We start from the raw sequence: 20,121 nt of genomic DNA, 5'->3' as shown, positions 1-20,121 counted from the left end.
GTTTTCCAATAGAGCCCAATGCCGGGGGCTAATATTCCAGCAGAACTCAGTTCTTTGTGTCAGTCCACTAAGAGAGCACTGGACCTGGTGACCTCTATACCAACAGTACGTGGTCCGTTATGGCAGATGTACAAGTAAAGCCCAGTCCATAGTGGCCACACTACCCGCTTTACGGCCCATGTGGCCAGTATATTTGTAAAAGTGCCTGGTGAACGGTGTTCAATACAGAAATCAGGCTTGGCCTCCCTTGTACTATGTATTGTCAGGTCCCAGTATGACCCCATATGACACTGAGCCCATTAGCTGGTAACCGTTAGTGGTTCTTGTATCGGCAAAGATCGAAAACTCAGGCTAAATCTAAGAAAAAACCCTGAGATTTATTATGTTACATCAACAGAGAGGTGTGGACGTAGATTACATCGAGTGCTGCTTCGAGAAGAAGGGACGACCGCTGCATGATCAGGTACATCGATGACGTCTCATATGTCCAGAACGGACAATTAGTGAAATCATTAACACACAAAGAGAGAAAATTCAATCTCCATAAAAGTAAATTCGCTAAATATAATGTGCAGTATATAGAGGTACAGAAGAATCCAAAAAACTTTGAGTGGGGTCAAAGTCGAAAATCAAAAAGGGCCCCTCCTGGGGTGGGGTTAGACTAACACAACCCAACCCTAAAGAGAACCTTTGTAGCAAATATGCCCTTAAGACTGGTTTTCCGTCCTGCCCTTGCGTCCAACCTGAGCAGGTGCCCCCATGAACAAGGGCCACACAGCAACTGCCATGCCTTTCTCTAGGGTACGTGCATATTTTTGTGGGAAAAGCAGCAGTAACAAGGCAGTGCCGATGTTTGAATTGCAGTCTCCTAAGAAACAAACATCAGCACTTCCTTTATGGATCGTCCATGCAGAATATATCATCTCACTTATCATCATGTATCCCCCACCAGAGTCTCAGCTTCCTGACAGCTCCAGCCCAGAGAGACCCCCGCTCCATGGTCATCATCAGTCAGGGAGCCGAGGTCATTCGTATAAAACTGGACAAGTTCTCCGAGCTGGCGGATCTCCCCACCTTAAAGAAGCTGAAGGAGAAGATGGTGCAGTACCCCAGGTATGACGAGAGACACGAGGTCAGATGTCCTCAAATCAGAGGTTCAGCTGTAGATTAGATGTAGTGGAGCCAGAAATGTTGTGTATATGAAAGGTTTTGAGTGTTTTTCCCTCCCTCTGCTGGTTTTTGCACATGTTCCCTCTCCACGCCTGCGAAATGGGCGGGCTCTTCTTGACGTGATGTCAGAGCTGTGCGGTGTACTCTGAGCCAATCAGATGTTAACCTCCTGCTGCTCCTTCTCGAGAGACAGAGACAGAAGCTGCAGCTGCATCTCCCTCCTCCTTGACTTTTATTTACTGTTTTACACTAGATGGATTTTTTTTGGGAGACCAACAAAGATTCTGCTGGCAAGAGCGGAGCAGAAGTTCAGGCTGAAAAGGAAGCGGAATCCTAAAAAAATTGATGTATTCACATGGATTTCTGGTCTATGCAAAAACAATAAAAAAAAATATGTCGCCGTCTCTGGGTTATAGGCGCACTGTATTTATTTTCTCCATCATTGACCGCTTTTTAGTTCTGCCCAATTAGGGAAAAGCTGAGAACGGTGACTACAACTTAGCTGTATTGTAGCCTGAAATCCATCAGTGGCTCCGGCTGCTTCTGGGTATCCCTATGCTTTACACTGCAGCTCTGCTCTATTAAGACGGCTATAGTCCGTGTCTCCGGTTGAAAGGTATTTGTGAGAGTCTGAAGTAGACTGTAACCGACTTACATTCATCAGCGGCTCAGACTACTGCACTGTCCCGCCTCCATACTTTACACTGCAGATCTGCTTGCAGGTAGCCTGGAGCTCGGCGGTTACTGAGTATGTGATTTATATTAATGTATAAATGTAGCAGTTGCACCGATGTTATAAGCTTCTTAATACTAAAACAAACATTGATTATAGAAAACCGCCCGCGTCTTGTCGTTCCAGTGACGATCATCTGTGCAGAGTTTTCCTGGAGCAGAATCGATGGAAAGTCTTTAAGTCGGATTTGGTCAGTCACCTCAGCTCCTCCCCCAAACGCCATCCAAAACACGACCCTCGCCGAGACAACCCCACAGCAGCACATAAGCTCCAGAGTGCAGACAAGAGGGGAGTCCTGCACCTGGGGAACCACAAGGCAAGACCTGAGAAGGTTGGTATGGATGGGGGGCACAGATACATATTCAACATCTTCTCTGTACCCCAAAAATCTGAGCTGAAGACGTCATTATCACATGTAGGCGCAGCTCCCAACGTTCCCTCCCAGGCTTTGAGATTATGCAAATAGTTTGGGTGGAGCACAATGTTCCCTACAGGCTTCAGTAGCTATTGAGCGGGGCAGTAAGAGACCGTCCAGTGAGAAGCTGCAGATACACAGCGCGTGCGGCGCCCGTCCGGATACACAGCGCGTGCGGAGCCCGTCCGGATACACAGCGCGTGCGGAGCCCGTCCGGATACACAGCGCGTGCGGAGCCCGTCCGGATACACAGCGCGTGCGGCGCCCAGTAAACGATTACATCTTGTTACAAAGTGCAGTGTCCAGATACAGTGTAAACTTTTTGGTCTATGGTAGTAAAGGGGGTTCAATTTTTGTGGTCGGGGTAGTGAACAGGTTAATGATAACATCTCTAGTGGTCTATGGGGGGGCTGAAGGCTTCAATATCAGCATCATTGGTGGCGTAGGGCAGATAAGTGGGTCATTGGCACCTGGCGTGTAGCGGGTTACTCACCTCGCAGGATCCAGTGTGATCTGGCAGGAAGCGGAACATCATTGGCCGATTGTTCAACTTCCTCTTCCTGCTCAGTCCCAATCATGTTGCTGGGATTGAAGTATTTTGGATTTCTCCGTCACAGCCGCTGCTTTCAGGCCATTTTCTGCCTCTGATACACAAGCAAAAAGGTGGAGAATTATTTTTCCCTACGATTGCTGAGGATTTGCGTAGAACACGACCCCTCCTTCTGCTTTCATCCTGTGGGGTCGTTGTTTTTCAGGTCTGGACAACCACAATAAGACAGAAGATCTCAGAACGCAGCAAAGACGTCGCTCCTCGCGAACAAGCTCCGATCCGCCTGATTCACGGGATTGATATCCCTAAGCTGTGCGGCAAGAGAATCATGTGGTGACGGGGAGTCGATCCCAGACGGACGTGCAGTGTAATAATCCAACAACCCCCCCAATGTAAAGACATTCACAGCGCATGACGTGTAATGCCCCAACTGACCACAAGGTGGCAGAATAGCCGTTTAGGGCAATTTTCTACTTCTCTTGGTATATTTATCAGAGGTGGATGATTATAGCGCACAGTCCTGTAATCACCGCACAATACTAGTTATTCTCCCCCAACACAATAGTTGTCAGCCGAGGTAACAATGGACTTCATCTTGGGCTATTGCAATATACTGCCCCCCCCATTACATCAGTAGACTATCCTCCTGAAATACTCTGTAGTGCTGGGGACCCTGCTCCTTCCACTATATAACACTCCGCCTGCGACTCCCTGAGATCAGCAGATGATACGGAGTGTACAAGACGCTGTATAATACACAGGGGGAGGGGGTGATGCCGTACATTATATGATCCGTTTTCTGCGCTGATGAAGTTTTGCAAGAATAAAAAAAAAATGTACATTTTACTTTGTGTTTATTGTAAAAAAAATATCTGAAGAGAAGAAGCGCAAAGTCGTCACATACAAATATAAAGATCTCAGCGAGTCGCCTCGTGTCCCGGCAGCCTGGTGTATAATGAAGGAACAGACTCGGCAGCAAGGCTGACACTCCACAGATCCAGTCACTGGGAGAGTCCACGTGAGGACATCATTAAGATGAGCACCCCCCCCCCCCCATATAATGTGATGATCCGGTCTCAGCTTCGATGGAGCCATTTTTTTCTCTGGTTTTGATTATAGATTAACCCCTAAGAGTCCATAATAAAACTGCAGTCTCGTCTTGTGCCCCTCAGTCAGAATCCTCATTCTCCTGTTTTGCAGACTGCACCGCGCCCGCCAGGTTCTCCTCCTGACCCTTTAATCGTTCTCCTGCAGCAAAGACAAAAAAAACTAAATCAGAAAGATAGCATACTTAAAGGGACAGTAACCCTGAAGAACAGCAGCATTATGATGTAATGTCTGGAGGATATAATAGTACTGGAGTGATATAAGAGGAGCGGCTGATATCAGTCACACATATGATGTAATGTCTGGAGGATATAATAGTACTGGAGTGTTATAAGAGGAGCGGCTGATATCAGTCACACATATAATGTAATGTCTCTGGAGGATATAATAGTGCTGGAGTGATATAAGAGGAGCGGCTGATATCAGTCACACATATGATGTAATGTCTGGAGGATATAATAGTACTGGAGTGATATAAGAGGAGCGGCTGATATCAGTCACATATGATGTAATGTCTCTGGAGGATATAATAGTACTGGAGTGTTATAAGAGGAGCGGCTGATATCAGTCACATATATGATGTAATGTCTCTGGAGGATATAATAGTGCTGGAGTGATATAAGAGGAGCGGCTGATATCAGTCACATATGATGTAATGTCTCTGGAGGATATAATAGTGCTGGAGTGATATAAGAGGAGCGGCTGATATCAGTCACATATGATGTAATGTCTGGAGGATATAATAGTACTGGAGTGATATAGGAGGAGCGGCTGATATCAGTCACATATATGATGTAATGTCTCTGGAGGATATAATAGTACTGGAGTGATATAAGAGGAGCGGCTGATATCAGTCACACATATGATGTAATGTCTCTGGAGGATATAATAGTACTGGAGTGATATAAGAGGAGCGGCTGATATCAGTCACACATATGATGTAATGTCTCTGGAGGATATAATAGTACTGGAGTGATATAAGAGGAGCGGCTGATATCAGTCACATATGATGTAATGTCTCTGGAGGATATAATAGTACTGGAGTGATATAAGAGGAGCGGCTGATATCAGTTACATATGATGTAATGTCTGGAGGATATAATAGTACTGGAGTGATATAAGAGGAGCGGCTGATATCGGTCACATATGATGTAATGTCTCTGGAGGATATAATAGTGCTGGAGTGTTATAAGAGGAGCGGCTGATATCAGTCACATATGATGTAATGTCTCTGGAGGATATAATAGTGCTGGAGTGATATAAGAGGAGCTGCTGATATCAGTCACACATATGATGTAATATCTCTGGAGGATATAATAGTGCTGGAGTGATATAAGAGGAGCGGCTGAGATCAGTCACACATATGATGTAATGTCTCTGGGGGATATAATAGTACTGGAGTGTTATAAGAGGAGCGGCTGATATCAGTCACATATGATGTAATGTCTCTGGAGGATATAATAGTACTGGAGTGTTATAAGAGCAGCGGCTGATATCAGTCACATATATGATGTAATGTCTCTGGAGGATATAATAGTGCTGGAGTGATATAAGAGGAGCGGCTGATATCAGTCACACATATGATGTAATGTCTCTGGAGGATATAATAGTACTGGAGTGTTATAAGAGGAGCGGCTGATATCAGTCACACATATGATGTAATGTCTCTGGAGGATATAATAGTACTGGAGTGTTATAAGAGGAGCGGCTGATATTAGTCACATATGATGTAATGTCTCTGGAGGATATAATAGTACTGGAGTGTTATAAGAGGAGCGGCTGATATCAGTCACATATGATGTAATGTCTCTGGAGGATATAATAGTGCTGGAGTGTTATAACAAGAGCGGCTGATATCAGTCACACATATGATGTAATGTCTGGAGGATATAATAGTACTGGAGTGATATAAGAGGAGCGGCTGATATCAGTCACACATATGATGTAATGTCTCTGGAGGATATAATAGTGCTGGAGTGTTATAAGAGGAGCGGCTGAGATCAGTCACACATATGATGTAATGTCTCTGGAGGATATAATAGTACTGGAGTGATATAAGAGGAGCGGCTGATATCAGTCACACATATGATGTAATGTCTCTGGAGGATATAATAGTGCTGGAGTGATATAAGAGGAGCTGCTGATATCAGTCACACATATGATGTAATATCTCTGGAGGATATAATAGTGCTGGAGTGATATAAGAGGAGCGGCTGAGATCAGTCACACATATGATGTAATGTCTCTGGGGGATATAATAGTGCTGGAGTGATATAAGAGGAGCGGCTGATATCAGTCACATATGATGTAATGTCTCTGGAGGATATAATAGTACTGGAGTGATATAAGAGGAGCGGCTGATATCAGTCACACATGATGTAATGTCTCTGGAGGATATAATAGTGCTGGAGTGTTAGAAGAGGAGCGGCTGATATAAGTCACACATATGATGTAATGTCTCTGGAGGATATAATAGTACTGGAGTGTTAGAAGAGGAGCGGCTGATATCAGTCACACATGATGTAATGTCTCTGGAGGATATAATAGTACTGGAGTGATATAAGAGGAGCGGCTGATATCAGTCACACATGATGTAATGTCTCTGGAGGATATAATAGTGCTGGAGTGTTATAAGAGGAGCGGCTGATATCAGTCACATATGATGTAATGTCTCTGGAGGATATAATAGTGCTGGAGTGATATAAGAGGAGCGGCTGATATCAGTCACATATGATGTAATGTCTCTGGAGGATATAATAGTGCTGGAGTGATATAAGAGGAGCGGCTGATATCAGTCACACATATGATGTAATGTCTCTGGAGGATATAATAGTACTGGAGTGTTATAAGAGGAGCGGCTGATATCAGTCACATATGATGTAATGTCTCTGGAGGATATAATAGTACTGGAGTGATATAAGAGGAGCGGCTGATATCAGTCACATATATGATGTCTCTGGAGGATATAATAGTGCTGGAGTGTTATAAGAGGAGCGGCTGATATCAGTCACATATGATGTAATGTCTCTGGAGGATATAATAGTGCTGGAGTGATATAAGAGGAGCGGCTGATATCAGTCACATATTATGTAATGTCTCTGGAGGATATAATAGTGCTGGAGTGATATAAGAGGAGCGGCTGATATCAGTCACACATATGATGTAATGTCTCTGGAGGATATAATAGTACTGGAGTGTTAGAAGAGGAGCGGCTGATATCAGTCACACATATGATGTAATGTCTCTGGAGGATATAATAGTACTGGAGTGTTAGAAGAGGAGCGGCTGATATCAGTCACACATATGATGTAATGTCTCTGGAGGATATAATAGTACTGGAGTGATATAAGAGGAGCGGCTGATATCAGTCACATATATGATGTCTCTGGAGGATATAATAGTACTGGAGTGATATAAGAGGAGCGGCTGATATCAGTCACATATGATGTAATGTCTCTGGAGGATATAATAGTACTGGAGTGATATAAGAGGAGCGGCTGATATCAGTCACATATATGATGTCTCTGGAGGATATAATAGTACTGGAGTGATATAAGAGGAGCGGCTGATATCAGTCACATATATGATGTCTCTGGAGGATATAATAGTACTGGAGTGATATAAGAGGAGCGGCTGATATCAGTCACATATGATGTAATGTCTCTGGAGGATATAATAGTGCTGGAGTGATATAAGAGGAGCGGCTGATATCAGTCACACATATGATGTAATGTCTCTGGAGGATATAATAGTACTGGAGTGATATAAGAGGAGCGGCTGATATCAGTCACATATGATGTAATGTCTCTGGAGGATATAATAGTACTGGAGTGTTATAAGAGGAGCGGCTGATATCAGTCACACATATGATGTAATGTCTCTGGAGGATATAATAGTACTGGAGTGATATAAGAGGAGCGGCTGATATCAGTCACACATATGATGTAATGTCTCTGGAGGATATAATAGTGCTGGAGTGTTATAAGAGGAGCGGCTGATATCAGTCACACATATGATGTAATGTCTGGAGGATATAATAGTACTGGAGTGATATAAGAGGAGCGGCTGATATCAGTCACACATATGATGTAATGTCTGGAGGAGGATATAATAGTGCTGGAGTGTTATAAGAGGAGCGGCTGATATCAGTCACATATGATGTAATGTCTCTGGAGGATATAATAGTACTGGAGTGTTATAAGAGGAGCGGCTGATATCAGTCACACATATGATGTAATGTCTCTGGAGGATATAATAGTACTGGAGTGATATAAGAGGAGCGGCTGATATCAGTCACATATGATGTAATGTCTCTGGAGGATATAATAGTACTGGAGTGATATAAGAGGAGCGGCTGATATCAGTAATATATGATGTAATGTCTCTGGAGGATATAATAGTACTGGAGTGATATAAGAGGAGCGGCTGATATCAGTCACACATATGATGTAAGGTCTCTGGAGGATATAATAGTACTGGAGTGTTATAAGAGGAGCGGCTGATAGCAGTCACATATGATGTCTCTGGAGGATATAATAGTGCTGGAGTGTTATAAGAGGAGCGGCTGATATCAGTCACACATGATGTAATGTCTCTGGAGGATATAATAGTGCTGGAGTGATATAAGAGCAGCGGCTGATATCAGTCACATATGATGTAATGTCTCTGGAGGATATAATAGTACTGGAGTGATATAAGAGGAGCGGCTGATATCAGTCACACATATGGTGTAATATCTCTGGAGGATATAATAGTGCTGGAGGATATAAGAGGAGCGGCTGATATCAGTCACACATGATGTAATGTTTCTGGAGGATATAATAGTGCTGGAGTGATATAAGAGGAGCGGCTGATATCAGTCACATATGATGTAATGTCTCTGGAGGATATAATAGTACTGGAGTGATATAAGAGGAGCGGCTGATATCAGTCACACATATGATGTAATGTCTCTGGAGGATATAATAGTGCTGGAGTGATATAAGAGGAGCGGCTGATATCAGTCACATATGATGTAATGTCTCTGGAGGATATAATAGTGCTTGAGTGATATAAGAGGAGCGGCTGATATCAGTCACACATATGATGTAATGTCTCTGGAGGATATAATAGTACTGGAGCGTTATAAGAGAAGCGGCTGATATCAGTCACACATATGATGTAATGTCTGGAGGATATAATAGTACTGGAGTGATATAAGAGGAGCGGCTGATATCAGTCACACATATGATGTCATGTCTGGAGGATATAATAGTGCTGGAGTGTTATAAGAGGAGCGGCTGATATCAGTCACACATGATGTAATGTCTCTGGAGGATATAATAGTGCTGGAGTGTTATAAGAGGAGCGGCTGATATCAGTCACATATGATGTAATGTCTGGAGGATATAATAGTACTGGAGTGTTATAAGAGGAGCGGCTGATATCAGTCACACATATGATGTAATGTCTCTGGAGGATATAATAGTACTGGAGTGTTATAAGAGGAGCGGCTGATATCAGTCACATATGATGTAATGTCTCTGGAGGATATAATAGTACTGGAGTGTTATAAGAGGAGCGGCTGATATCAGTCACATATGATGTAATGTCTCTGGAGGATATAATAGTACTGGAGTGATATAAGAGGAGCGGCTGATATCAGTCACATATGATGTAATGTCTCTGGAGGATATAATAGTACTGGAGTGTTATAAGAGGAGCGGCTGATATCAGTCACATATGATGTAATGTCTCTGGAGGATATAATAGTACTGGAGTGATATAAGAGGAGCGGCTGATATCAGTCACATATATGATGTAATGTCTCTGGAGGATATAATAGTACTGGAGCGATATAAGAGGAGCGGCTGATATCAGTAACATATGATGTAATGTCTCTGGAGGATATAATAGTACTGGAGGGTTATAAGAGGAGCGGCTGATATCAGTCACATATATGATGTAATGTCTCTGGAGGATATAATAGTACTGGAGTGATATAAGAGGGGCGGCTGATATCAGTCACATATGATGTAATGTCTGGAGGATATAATAGTACTGGAGTGATAAGAGGAGCGGCTGATATCAGTCACATATGATGTAATGTCTCTGGAGGATATAATAGTGCTGGAGTGATGTAAGAGGAGCGGCTGATATCAGTCACACATATGATGTAATGTCTCTGGAGGATATAATAGTACTGGAGTGATATAAGAGGAGCGGCTGATATCAGTCACATATGATGTAATGTCTCTGGAGGATATAATAGTACTGGAGTGATATAAGAGGAGCGGCTGATATCAGTCACATATGATGTAATGTCTCTGGAGGATATAATAGTACTGGAGTGATATAAGAGGAGCGGCTGATATCAGTCACACATATGATGTAATGTCTCTGGAGGATATAATAGTACTGGAGTGATATAAGAGGAGCGGCTGATATCAGTCACATATGATGTAATGTCTCTGGAGGATATAATAGTACTGGAGTGATATAAGAGGAGCGGCTGATATCAGTCACACATATGATGTAATGTCTCTGGAGGATATAATAGTACTGGAGTGATATAAGAGGAGCGGCTGATATCAGTCACACATATGATGTAATGTCTCTGGAGGATATAATAGTACTGGAGTGATATAAGAGGAGCGGCTGATATCAGTCACACATATGATGTAATGTCTCTGGAGGATATAATAGTACTGGAGTGTTATAAGAGGAGCGGCTGATATCAGTCACATATGATGTAATGTCTCTGGAGGTTATAATAGTACTGGAGTGATATAAGAGGAGCGGCTGATATCAGTAATATATGATGTAATGTCTCTGGAGGATATAATAGTACTGGAGTGTTATAAGAGGAGCGGCTGATATCAGTCACATATGATGTAATGTCTCTGGAGGATATAATAGTGCTGGAGTGATATAAGAGGAGCGGCTGATATCAGTCACATATGATGTAATGTCTCTGGAGGATATAATAGTACTGGAGTGATATAAGAGGAGCGGCTGATATCAGTCACACATGATGTAATGTCTCTGGAGGATATAATAGTGCTGGAGTGATATAAGAGGAGCGGCTGATATCAGTCACACATATGATGTAATGTCTCTGGAGGATATAATAGTACTGGAGTGATATAAGAGGAGCGGCTGATATCAGTCACACATATGATGTAATGTCTCTGGAGGATATAATAGTACTGGAGTGTTATAAGAGGAGCGGCTGATATCAGTCACATATGATGTAATGTCTCTGGAGGATATAATAGTGCTGGAGTGATATAAGAGGAGCGGCTGATATCAGTCACATATGATGTAATGTCTCTGGAGGATATAATAGTGCTGGAGTGATATAAGAGGAGCGGCTGATATCAGTCACATATGATGTAATGTCTCTGGAGGATATAATAGTACTGGAGTGATATAAGAGGAGCGGCTGATATCAGTCACACATGATGTAATGTCTCTGGAGGATATAATAGTGCTGGAGTGATATAAGAGGAGCGGCTGATATCAGTCACACATATGATGTAATGTCTCTGGAGGATATAATAGTACTGGAGTGATATAAGAGGAGCGGCTGATATCAGTCACACATATGATGTAATGTCTCTGGAGGATATAATAGTACTGGAGTGTTATAAGAGGAGCGGCTGATATCAGTCACATATGATGTAATGTCTCTGGAGGATATAATAGTACTGGAGTGTTATAAGAGGAGCGGCTGATATCAGTCACATATGATGTAATGTCTCTGGAGGATATAATAGTGCTGGAGTGATATAAGAGGAGCGGCTGAGATCAGTCACATATATGATGTAATGTCTCTGGAGGATATAATAGTACTGGAGTGATATAAGAGGAGCGGCTGATATCAGTCACATATGATGTAATGTCTCTGGAGGATATAATAGTGCTGGAGTGATATAAGAGGAGCGGCTGATATCAGTCACATATATGATGTAATGTCTCTGGAGGATATAATAGTGCTGGAGTGATATAAGAGGAGCGGCTGATATCAGTCACATATGATGTAATGTCTCTGGAGGATATAATAGTGCTGGAGTGATATAAGAGGAGCGGCTGATATCAGTCACACATATGATGTAATGTCTCTGGAGGATATAATAGTGCTGGAGTGTTATAAGAGGAGCGGCTGATATCAGTCACACATATGATGTAATGTCTCTGGAGGATATAATAGTGCTGGAGTGATATAAGAGGAGCGGCTGATATCAGTCACATATGATGTAATGTCTCTGGAGGATAGAATAGTACTGGAGTGATATAAGAGAAGCGGCTGATATCAGTCACACATATGATGCAATGTCTCTGGAGGATATAATAGTGCTGGAGTGATATAAGAGGAGCGGCTGATATCAGTCACATATGATGTAATGTCTCTGGAGGATAGAATAGTACTGGAGTGATATAAGAGGAGCGGCTGATATCAGTCACATATGATGTAATGTCTCTGGAGGATATAATAGTACTGGAGTGATATAAGAGAAGCGGCTGATATCAGTCACACATATGATGTAATGTCTCTGGAGGATATAATAGTACTGGAGTGATATAAGAGGAGCAGCTGATATCAGTCACATATGATGTAATGTCTCTGGAGGATATAATAGTACTGGAGTGTTATAAGAAGAGCGGCTGATATCAGTCACATATGATGTAATGTCTCTGGAGGATATAATAGTACTGGAGTGATATAAGAGGAGCGGCTGATATCAGTCACACATATGATGTAATGTCTCTGGAGGATATAATAGTACTGGAGTGATATAAGAGGAGCGGCTGATATCAGTCACATATGATGTAATGTCTCTGGAGGATATAATAGTACTGGAGTGATATAAGAGGAGCAGCTGATATCAGTCACATATATGATGTAATGTCTCTGGAGGATATAATAGTACTGGAGTGTTATAAGAGGAGCGGCTGATATCAGTCACACATATGATGTAATGTCTCTGGAGGATATAATAGTGCTGGAGCGTTATAAGAGGAGCGGCTGATATCAGTCACACATATGATGTAATGTCTCTGGAGGATATAATAGTGCTGGAGCGTTATAAGAGGAGTGGCTGATATCAGTCACATATGATGTAATGTCTGGAGGATATAATAGTACTGGAGTGTTATAAGAGGAGCGGCTGATATCAGTCACATATGATGTAATGTCTCTGGAGGATATAATAGTACTGGAGTGATATAAGAGGAGCGGCTGATATCAGTCACACATATGATGTAATGTCTCTGGAGGATATAATAGTACTGGAGTGTTATAAGAGGAGCGGCTGATATCAGTCACACATATGATGTAATGTCTCTGGAGGATATAATAGTACTGGAGTGTTATAAGAGGAGCGGCTGATATCAGTCACATATGATGTAATGTCTCTGGAGGATATAATAGTACTGGAGTGATATAAGAGGAGCGGCTGATATCAGTCACATATGATGTAATGTCTCTGGAGGATATAATAGTACTGGAGTGATATAAGAGGAGCGGCTGATATCAGTCACACATATGATGTAATGTCTCTGGAGGTCCTCAGCACTGGAGATGGGATATGAAGTAGGGATCATGGGGGAGGGGAGGTTTCACACTACCTGTCACTTATTTCATTGAACACTACATTCCGCCTCCCCCAACCTAAAACGGCTGATAACAGGGAGTAATAGATTGTATCCCCTATCAAGCCTCTTCCCAGCGTGTAATGGATGTTGTGCAGTAATATAATCTTTTGTCCTCTTATCAATGTGAGAAAGGGCAGAGCGCAGATGTAGCGTCCTTCAGTGAAGCCGATACAAATGACATCATAACGTCACCAAAACTATTTGGTTCAAATATTTGTCCAGACTGCAGCCCGAGTAGAGCAGCCGATTATCACCGCGAGCCCCCGGCATATTACACACCGCTCCGCTCACGCAGCGACACATTATAAATTGCTCGTACAGCAGGTTTTAGTGTAATACGTCAGACGTCTTGTAGAAGCGCCGCACCACCATCATCATCATCATCTTGTATGTAGCGCCCCCTGTAGTGTCAGCGTGGAAACTCACGTATTAGCTCTGCGATGGCTCGCTGCGTCCGCTTCTCCAGTTTCTCCAATTTCTTGGCGACGTCTCTTTTCAGATCCCTGTATAAAACAATAGAAGGGGGATGGGCGGGGCGAGAGACGTCTGTCCGGGACTCCTAAGAAACTCTAAACCTTATGATAAAAATCTCTGTGTGTTATAAGTCTAGTTTCTATTTGGCAGCATTCTCTAGTTCTCAGAGTGCAGCCTGCAGTGTAAAGTATGGAGGGGTTCATTGTGGTTGCCATGGCTACGTCGCAGGGTATACAACTACATCTTCTCCTCTGGTCTATACTGGATATAATAATGACACATTTCTAGATTATAGGGGGCGATTTAGGAAGCAGCAGACACACAATTATCTATATATGACCTGGGACATGACAACCAGAAGATAAACCCCCATTCTTTATACTGCAGGCTCATCAGTTTGATGACGAGCACCCTCACTTGTCTGTTCTATCAGCCAATCATTAAAGGGTCCGTAATAAACGGAGTCCACAGGCTGCAATTGGGATGGGGTTAACTTCGTAATACACACCCAGGATGGGGGGAGGGGTTGGGTTTTTCGCGGCGTTTAGCGGCTGCGGAGGTTCATATAAAATCCCTTTCATGCAGCGCGGCCGGACGATGTCCCTATAATTAACACTTACCAGTCTGGTTTTCTGGGTGCGAGATTAGTCAAATCCTGCAAAAACAAATGAAAAATTAGAAATATGTGCACCCCCCCCCCCCCCTATAACCAGGATGTAGTGGGGGCAGGGTCCGGGTATATTACATGTAGTATCTTCCCTTATGTTGGGTTCACATATATCAGACACCACTAATGACAGTTCTGGCGTCTATAGCCGGGCAGCGCCGCATGATACGCATTTCTCTCCGGCGCAGGGAGACGTGATAGGAGAGCGTGGGATCGGTTCTGGGGTCTTATCCGCTGTCGCTCACCACTTCCTCGATGATGGGCTCCGGTTTGGCTGCTTCCAGCTGCTCCTTCACCTTTTCCTCCACTAGGGGGCGCAATGAGACAGAAGGTTACAGGAGAAGCGTCATGGACAGTGCAGAGATCGGCGCAGCGTCACTCACCTGACTCGGGCTTGGCCTGGGCCACCTGCCGCTGTTTGAGGCTTTCATCCTGCGGGGTGTAATTCCTCAGCTTCAGCTCCCTGCAAGAATCACAAACCTTATAAATCCCTCACTGAGGGGCCCCCGACATCCAGGATCGTCATGACTACAGGATATCCCGAGGATTTATATCCCGTGGCTCTCTAGACTACAACTCCCTTCAGCGGTCAAGGCATGCTGGGAGTTCTAGTCCTGTAGAGCCACGGGTTGTGGACTATAAACGAAGCAGCGATTCCCAAACCCGTCCCCAGGGAACCCCCACAGCCCCGTCCCGGGGATCGTAATGTCACGGACGCCGCGTTCTCCTTATAAGACGACATTCACACACATCAGTTACTGCAGCGTCTCCTGCCCCCGACCCCATCTAGAAGCCTGTGGTTGTTGCCGCGTGTCCCTAGCAACCAGCCTGTCAGACAGGACTCCCCGCAGATGTCAGCCAGCGGTGGGCATGACGCGGGTCTGTAGGGGAGAAGCGGCGGTACAGAGGGGGAGGGGGCGCTGGCACCAGTATATAAATGATGTAGTGTGTGCACAGTCACTATACGGCCTGTAACACACACAGCACAGCCGCACGTTACCAGCACTGACCGGTATTTTTCTTCCTCCGCTCCAGTCACTTCCGCGTCCGTGCCGCCATCTTCTCGTAACTACAAGAGATAAGACAGGGGTGAGTTATGAAGCAGCGCCGCCGCCGCGCTCTCCTCACCCTGCACGCCCATCATCCGGTGCTGCCGCGTCACTGTGCACCGGACATTTACACTCAGCGGTTACAACGGAACACAGATGCAGAGCTAAAAAGCGTAGAGTGTCACCCCGGCCTTACAGACAGATGTGAGGTTCTCCGCAGCGCACCCCAACCTGACGACATTGGTTACCCTCCCCCATAGACAGGTGCAGGCAGAAGATCTGAATAGTGGCCGCCGCTTATCTCCCCAGAGGAGAACGATTGACGATAAAAGACAAAACACGTCCTGGCAAAAGACGCACGGCCTGCGGATCCGTCATCAATGGGGTCCAAATATCCACCTACGGGGTTAAAGAGGCTCCCCGGCTTCATGTCAGGCCCCGTGCAACACCGTCCATAACAACGATCCGTATTCCATCAGTATATACGGATCAGTAGAAGAAGAGGGAGGTTACAAGTGATGTCATCAACATGTTGCCCAGCAACGCTCCTGTACGTGAATCGGACACACCCGTGTGCATGAGGCCTAAGAGTTGTGCAGCTTTCTAAGGCCTTGTTCACACGCTGCAGATTTTTCATGTATTATTTTTTTTAAGCCAAAACCATAAATCTATAAAGGAGGGCTCAACACAGCAGCAATCTCTGCTAGTTTGTTACAATGTATCAGTCTGGAGTCAGAGAATTGTCTAGACTGAAACATTGTATCCACCTCTCAGTTGGGAGCAGCACTAGATATGTAAAAAATGGCAGTCTCTCAATGTAAACAAGTGTTCTCATTCACTGACAGCAAACAGATTTGCTGAAAATGGTGAAGAATTAATATAAAGTCATTTATAAAGTAGTAGAACTTTTCATTACATAAAACCGGAAAACCCCTTTAACTAAACCATAAAGCTTTGATAACGGGGGACGGCACAGGAATGACGGGTCCAAGGTCGCACCCATTAATTTTTATGGGGAGTCACCCGTGTGGCCCGTCCCCTGCAGTGAACGGAGACTTGGGAGCCCTCATTCATTCAAACCCTCACTGTGAGAAGGATTAGGCCAGGAAAGGTTTTAAGGCGCTGGATGTAAACAAGAATGTTTCTATTCACTGACAGTAAGCAGAGAACCTGAACAAAGTGAAGAATTACAACACAAAGTAATAGAAAGCCGCAGCACGTTCCATTAGACAACAAAGAAACTTTATTTACTGCCCCAACCCGACGAGTGGATCTCTGGGGCACATGATGATGGTGGTAGTAGCAGTATTAGTAGTAGTAGTAGTGTTACCCACACAGGATCATGTGACGGGCAGCGGTTGGAGAGCTGCAGCCTATCACCCGACACACATCCTGCACTTCCTTCCAGCGGGCGACAACCCCCAAACACAGGGGGGGGGGGCGACTATTTATAATGCGAAGAGACCACAGACGCCAGCGCCCTCAACTGCGGCCACGGAGACAAAATAAACCGCAACTTTTCTAATAACTTTGTGCTTTAAAGCCTCTCCATTTTCAAGATCTCTGCTAGCAGTCAGTGAATGAGAACACTTGTTTACATCAGAAGTCTGAAAATCTGCCCTGAACGAATACTTCTCAGAGCGGAGGGGTTGTTACAATGTACAAGTGCGGATAAAAGCTGCTGGAGTCCAGGACAGGAGGGAGATTTGCGCTGCCGATGCGTTCAGCTCACAGAGGATTGTCCAGCCTGGACACCATTGTAACAAACCCTCAGCTGTCAGGTGTTGGGTCTGTGTGAGTCTTTAGCCTCTGACAAAAAGAAGGTTCCGATGCACTGACAGCAAGCAGAGGTCTTGGAAACGGAGAAATTGAAACCCAAAGTCTATTAGAAAGTTGCACAAAGGTTCATCGAAGACCCTGGGTGGTTACATGGACGTCATACAGGGGGAGCCCCCACCACACCGTGCCCCCCAACGTTAGATAAGAAGCGGCTCGTGATCACGTGACACTGCTCGGCCAAGCATCTCCGCCCCTAGAACAGCCAGTGTCCTGATAATCGCAGCACATCGGCCGACCGCTGAGGAGGACACGATGTCAGACCCCTGGTGCCGCAGGTTCAGTGTCCGATACCAATACCAGCACCTGTCACGTACAACAACGTTATCTCCATAAACCAGCGCACCAGACAACGACAGATGCTGCAAACACTCAACTGGTGGAGGGGCACACATTGCAGCACCAGACGCCGGTGTATGGGTCGTAACGATAGCACATGCGGGGACACAGACCGACACTCCGGGGGCCACAGCCCGCTGCTTCAGAACCACTGCCAGCAGGAAACAGGGACACAGCATCGGCCTGAAATGACATGCGGCCGCTACCACTGACCGCTGTCTCTGCCGTTTGCTCCCCCGCCTCTCTCGTCTTCTTACCCTCTTTTTCCTCAGCTCCCGCAGTCTATTTTTTCTCTTCAGCGCTTCTTCCTCCAGTCTGCCCACATTTCCCTCCATCTTCCCACAATCCACAGCGATGAGTACACCCGCCAATCAGAGCTCGCTGCCAACGCCACGTGACGTGACACTAGGCCAGATAAATCAAACACGGCACCTGGATACCATGGAGATAGTCTAGTAAACAGGGAGAAGCAGTAGATAGCGGAAATGATCGATTGAAGTATGCGACAGATCAAAAACGCGGGGTAAACGGGACAGCGACGGTGTATCTAATCTATCATGTGCGATACTGGCTGCTCATCACTGTATCTAATCTATCATGTGTGATACTGGCTGCTCATCACTGTATCTAATCTATCATGTGCGATACTGGCTGCTCATCACTGTATCTAATCTATCATGTGCGATACTGGCTGCTCATCACTGTATCTAATCTATCATGTGCGATACTGGCTGCTCATCACTGTATCTAATCTATCATGTGTGATACTGGCTGCTCATCACTGTATCTAATCTATCATGTGTGATACTGGCTGCTCATCACTGTATCTAATCTATCATGTGCGATACTGGCTGCTCATCACTGTATCTAATCTATCATGTGTGATACTGGCTGCTCATCACTGTATCTAATCTATCATGTGTGATACTGGCTGCTCATCACTGTATCTAATCTATCATGTGTGATACTGGCTACTCATCACTGTATCTAATCTATCATGTGTGATACTGGCTACTCATCACTGTATCTAATCTATCATGTTTGATACTGGCTGCTCATCAGTGTATCTAATCTATCATGTTTGATACTGGCTGCTCATCAGTGTATCTAATCTATCATGTGTGATACTGGCTGCTCATCAGTGTATCTAATCTGCATATGATGTATCTAAGTGTCCCGCATATAATGTATATAAGTGTCCTGCATATAATGTATATAAGTGTCCCGCATATAATGTATATAAGTGTCCCGCATATAATGTATATAAGTGCCCCGTATATAAGGTATATAAGTGTCCCGCATATAATGTATATAAGTGTCCCGCATATAATGTATATAAGTGTCCCGCATATAATGTATATAAGTGTCCCGCATATAATGTATATAAGTCTCCCGCATATAATGTATATAAGTGTCCCGCATATAATGTATAGAAGTGTCCCGCATATAATGTATATAAGTGTCCCGCATATAATGTATATAAGTCTCCCGCATATAATGTATATAAGTGTCCCGCATATAATGTATATAAGTGCCCCGTATATAAGGTATATAAGTGTCCCGCATATAATGTATATAAGTGTCCCGCATATAATGTATATAAGTGTCCCGCATATAATGTATATAAGTGTCCCGCATATAATGTATATAAGTGTCCCGCATATAATGTATATAAGTGTCCCGCATATAATGTATATAAGTGTCCCGCATATAATGTATATAAGTGTCCCGCATATAATGTATATAAGTGTCCCGCATATAATGTATATAAGTGTCCCGCATATAATGTATATAAGTGTCCCGCATATAATGTATATAAGTGTCCCGCATATAATGTATATAAGTGTCCCGCATATAATGTATATAAGTGTCCCGCATATAATGTATATAAGTGTCCCGCATATAATGTATATAAGTGTCCCGCATATAATGTATATAAGTGTCCCGCATATAATGTATATAAGTGCCCTGCATATAATGTATATAAGTGTCCCGCATATAATGTATATAAGTGCCCCTCATATAATGTATATAAGTGCCCCTCATATAATGTATATAAGTGTCCCGCATATAATGTATATAAGTGCCCCGCATATAATGTATATAAGTGTCCCGCATATAATGTATATAAGTGTCCCGCATATA

At 44.0% G+C, this 20,121-nt stretch overlaps 2 protein-coding genes across 3 annotated transcripts in view; one reads left to right on the top strand and one right to left on the bottom strand.

Annotated features, from left to right (window-relative positions):
* Positions 1 to 3,681, top strand: part of LOC142652259 (cyclic nucleotide-binding domain-containing protein 2-like) — a 47,295-nt gene extending 43,614 nt beyond the window's left edge. Inside the window, exons 11-14 of the mRNA XM_075827907.1 lie at positions 398 to 463; positions 953 to 1,113; positions 2,030 to 2,234; positions 3,074 to 3,681. Coding sequence (XP_075684022.1) covers positions 398 to 463; positions 953 to 1,113; positions 2,030 to 2,234; positions 3,074 to 3,205 — 564 coding nt within the window. The 3' untranslated portion in view covers positions 3,206 to 3,681. The remainder of the gene's footprint in view (positions 1 to 397; positions 464 to 952; positions 1,114 to 2,029; positions 2,235 to 3,073) is intronic.
* Positions 3,682 to 3,696: 15 nt separating this feature from the next.
* CCDC12 (coiled-coil domain containing 12) lies at positions 3,697 to 18,347 on the bottom strand. 2 transcript variants are annotated; one of them, XM_075827909.1, is made up of 7 exons: positions 16,205 to 16,297; positions 15,763 to 15,821; positions 15,136 to 15,215; positions 14,998 to 15,059; positions 14,706 to 14,740; positions 14,038 to 14,114; positions 3,697 to 4,116 (listed from the first exon to the last, which is right to left on the bottom strand). In XM_075827909.1, the coding sequence occupies exons 1-7, from the start codon at positions 16,229 to 16,231 to the stop codon at positions 4,037 to 4,039; spliced, it is 420 nt and encodes a 139-aa protein (XP_075684024.1). In that variant the 5' UTR covers positions 16,232 to 16,297; the 3' UTR covers positions 3,697 to 4,036. The 2 variants fall into 2 exon arrangements, with proteins under 2 accessions (XP_075684024.1, XP_075684023.1); XM_075827908.1 differs by lacking the exon at positions 16,205 to 16,297 and adding an exon at positions 18,234 to 18,347 and having other exon boundaries at positions 3,698 to 4,116.
* Between the last annotated feature and the right edge of the window lie 1,774 nt (positions 18,348 to 20,121).

The sequence above is a fragment of the Rhinoderma darwinii genome, chromosome 5, assembly GCF_050947455.1.
Source record: "Rhinoderma darwinii isolate aRhiDar2 chromosome 5, aRhiDar2.hap1, whole genome shotgun sequence".
Lineage (NCBI taxonomy): Eukaryota > Metazoa > Chordata > Amphibia > Anura > Rhinodermatidae > Rhinoderma > Rhinoderma darwinii.
Note: the sequence above shows the minus strand (reverse complement) of the source record. Positions and strands in the feature narration are given on the sequence as shown.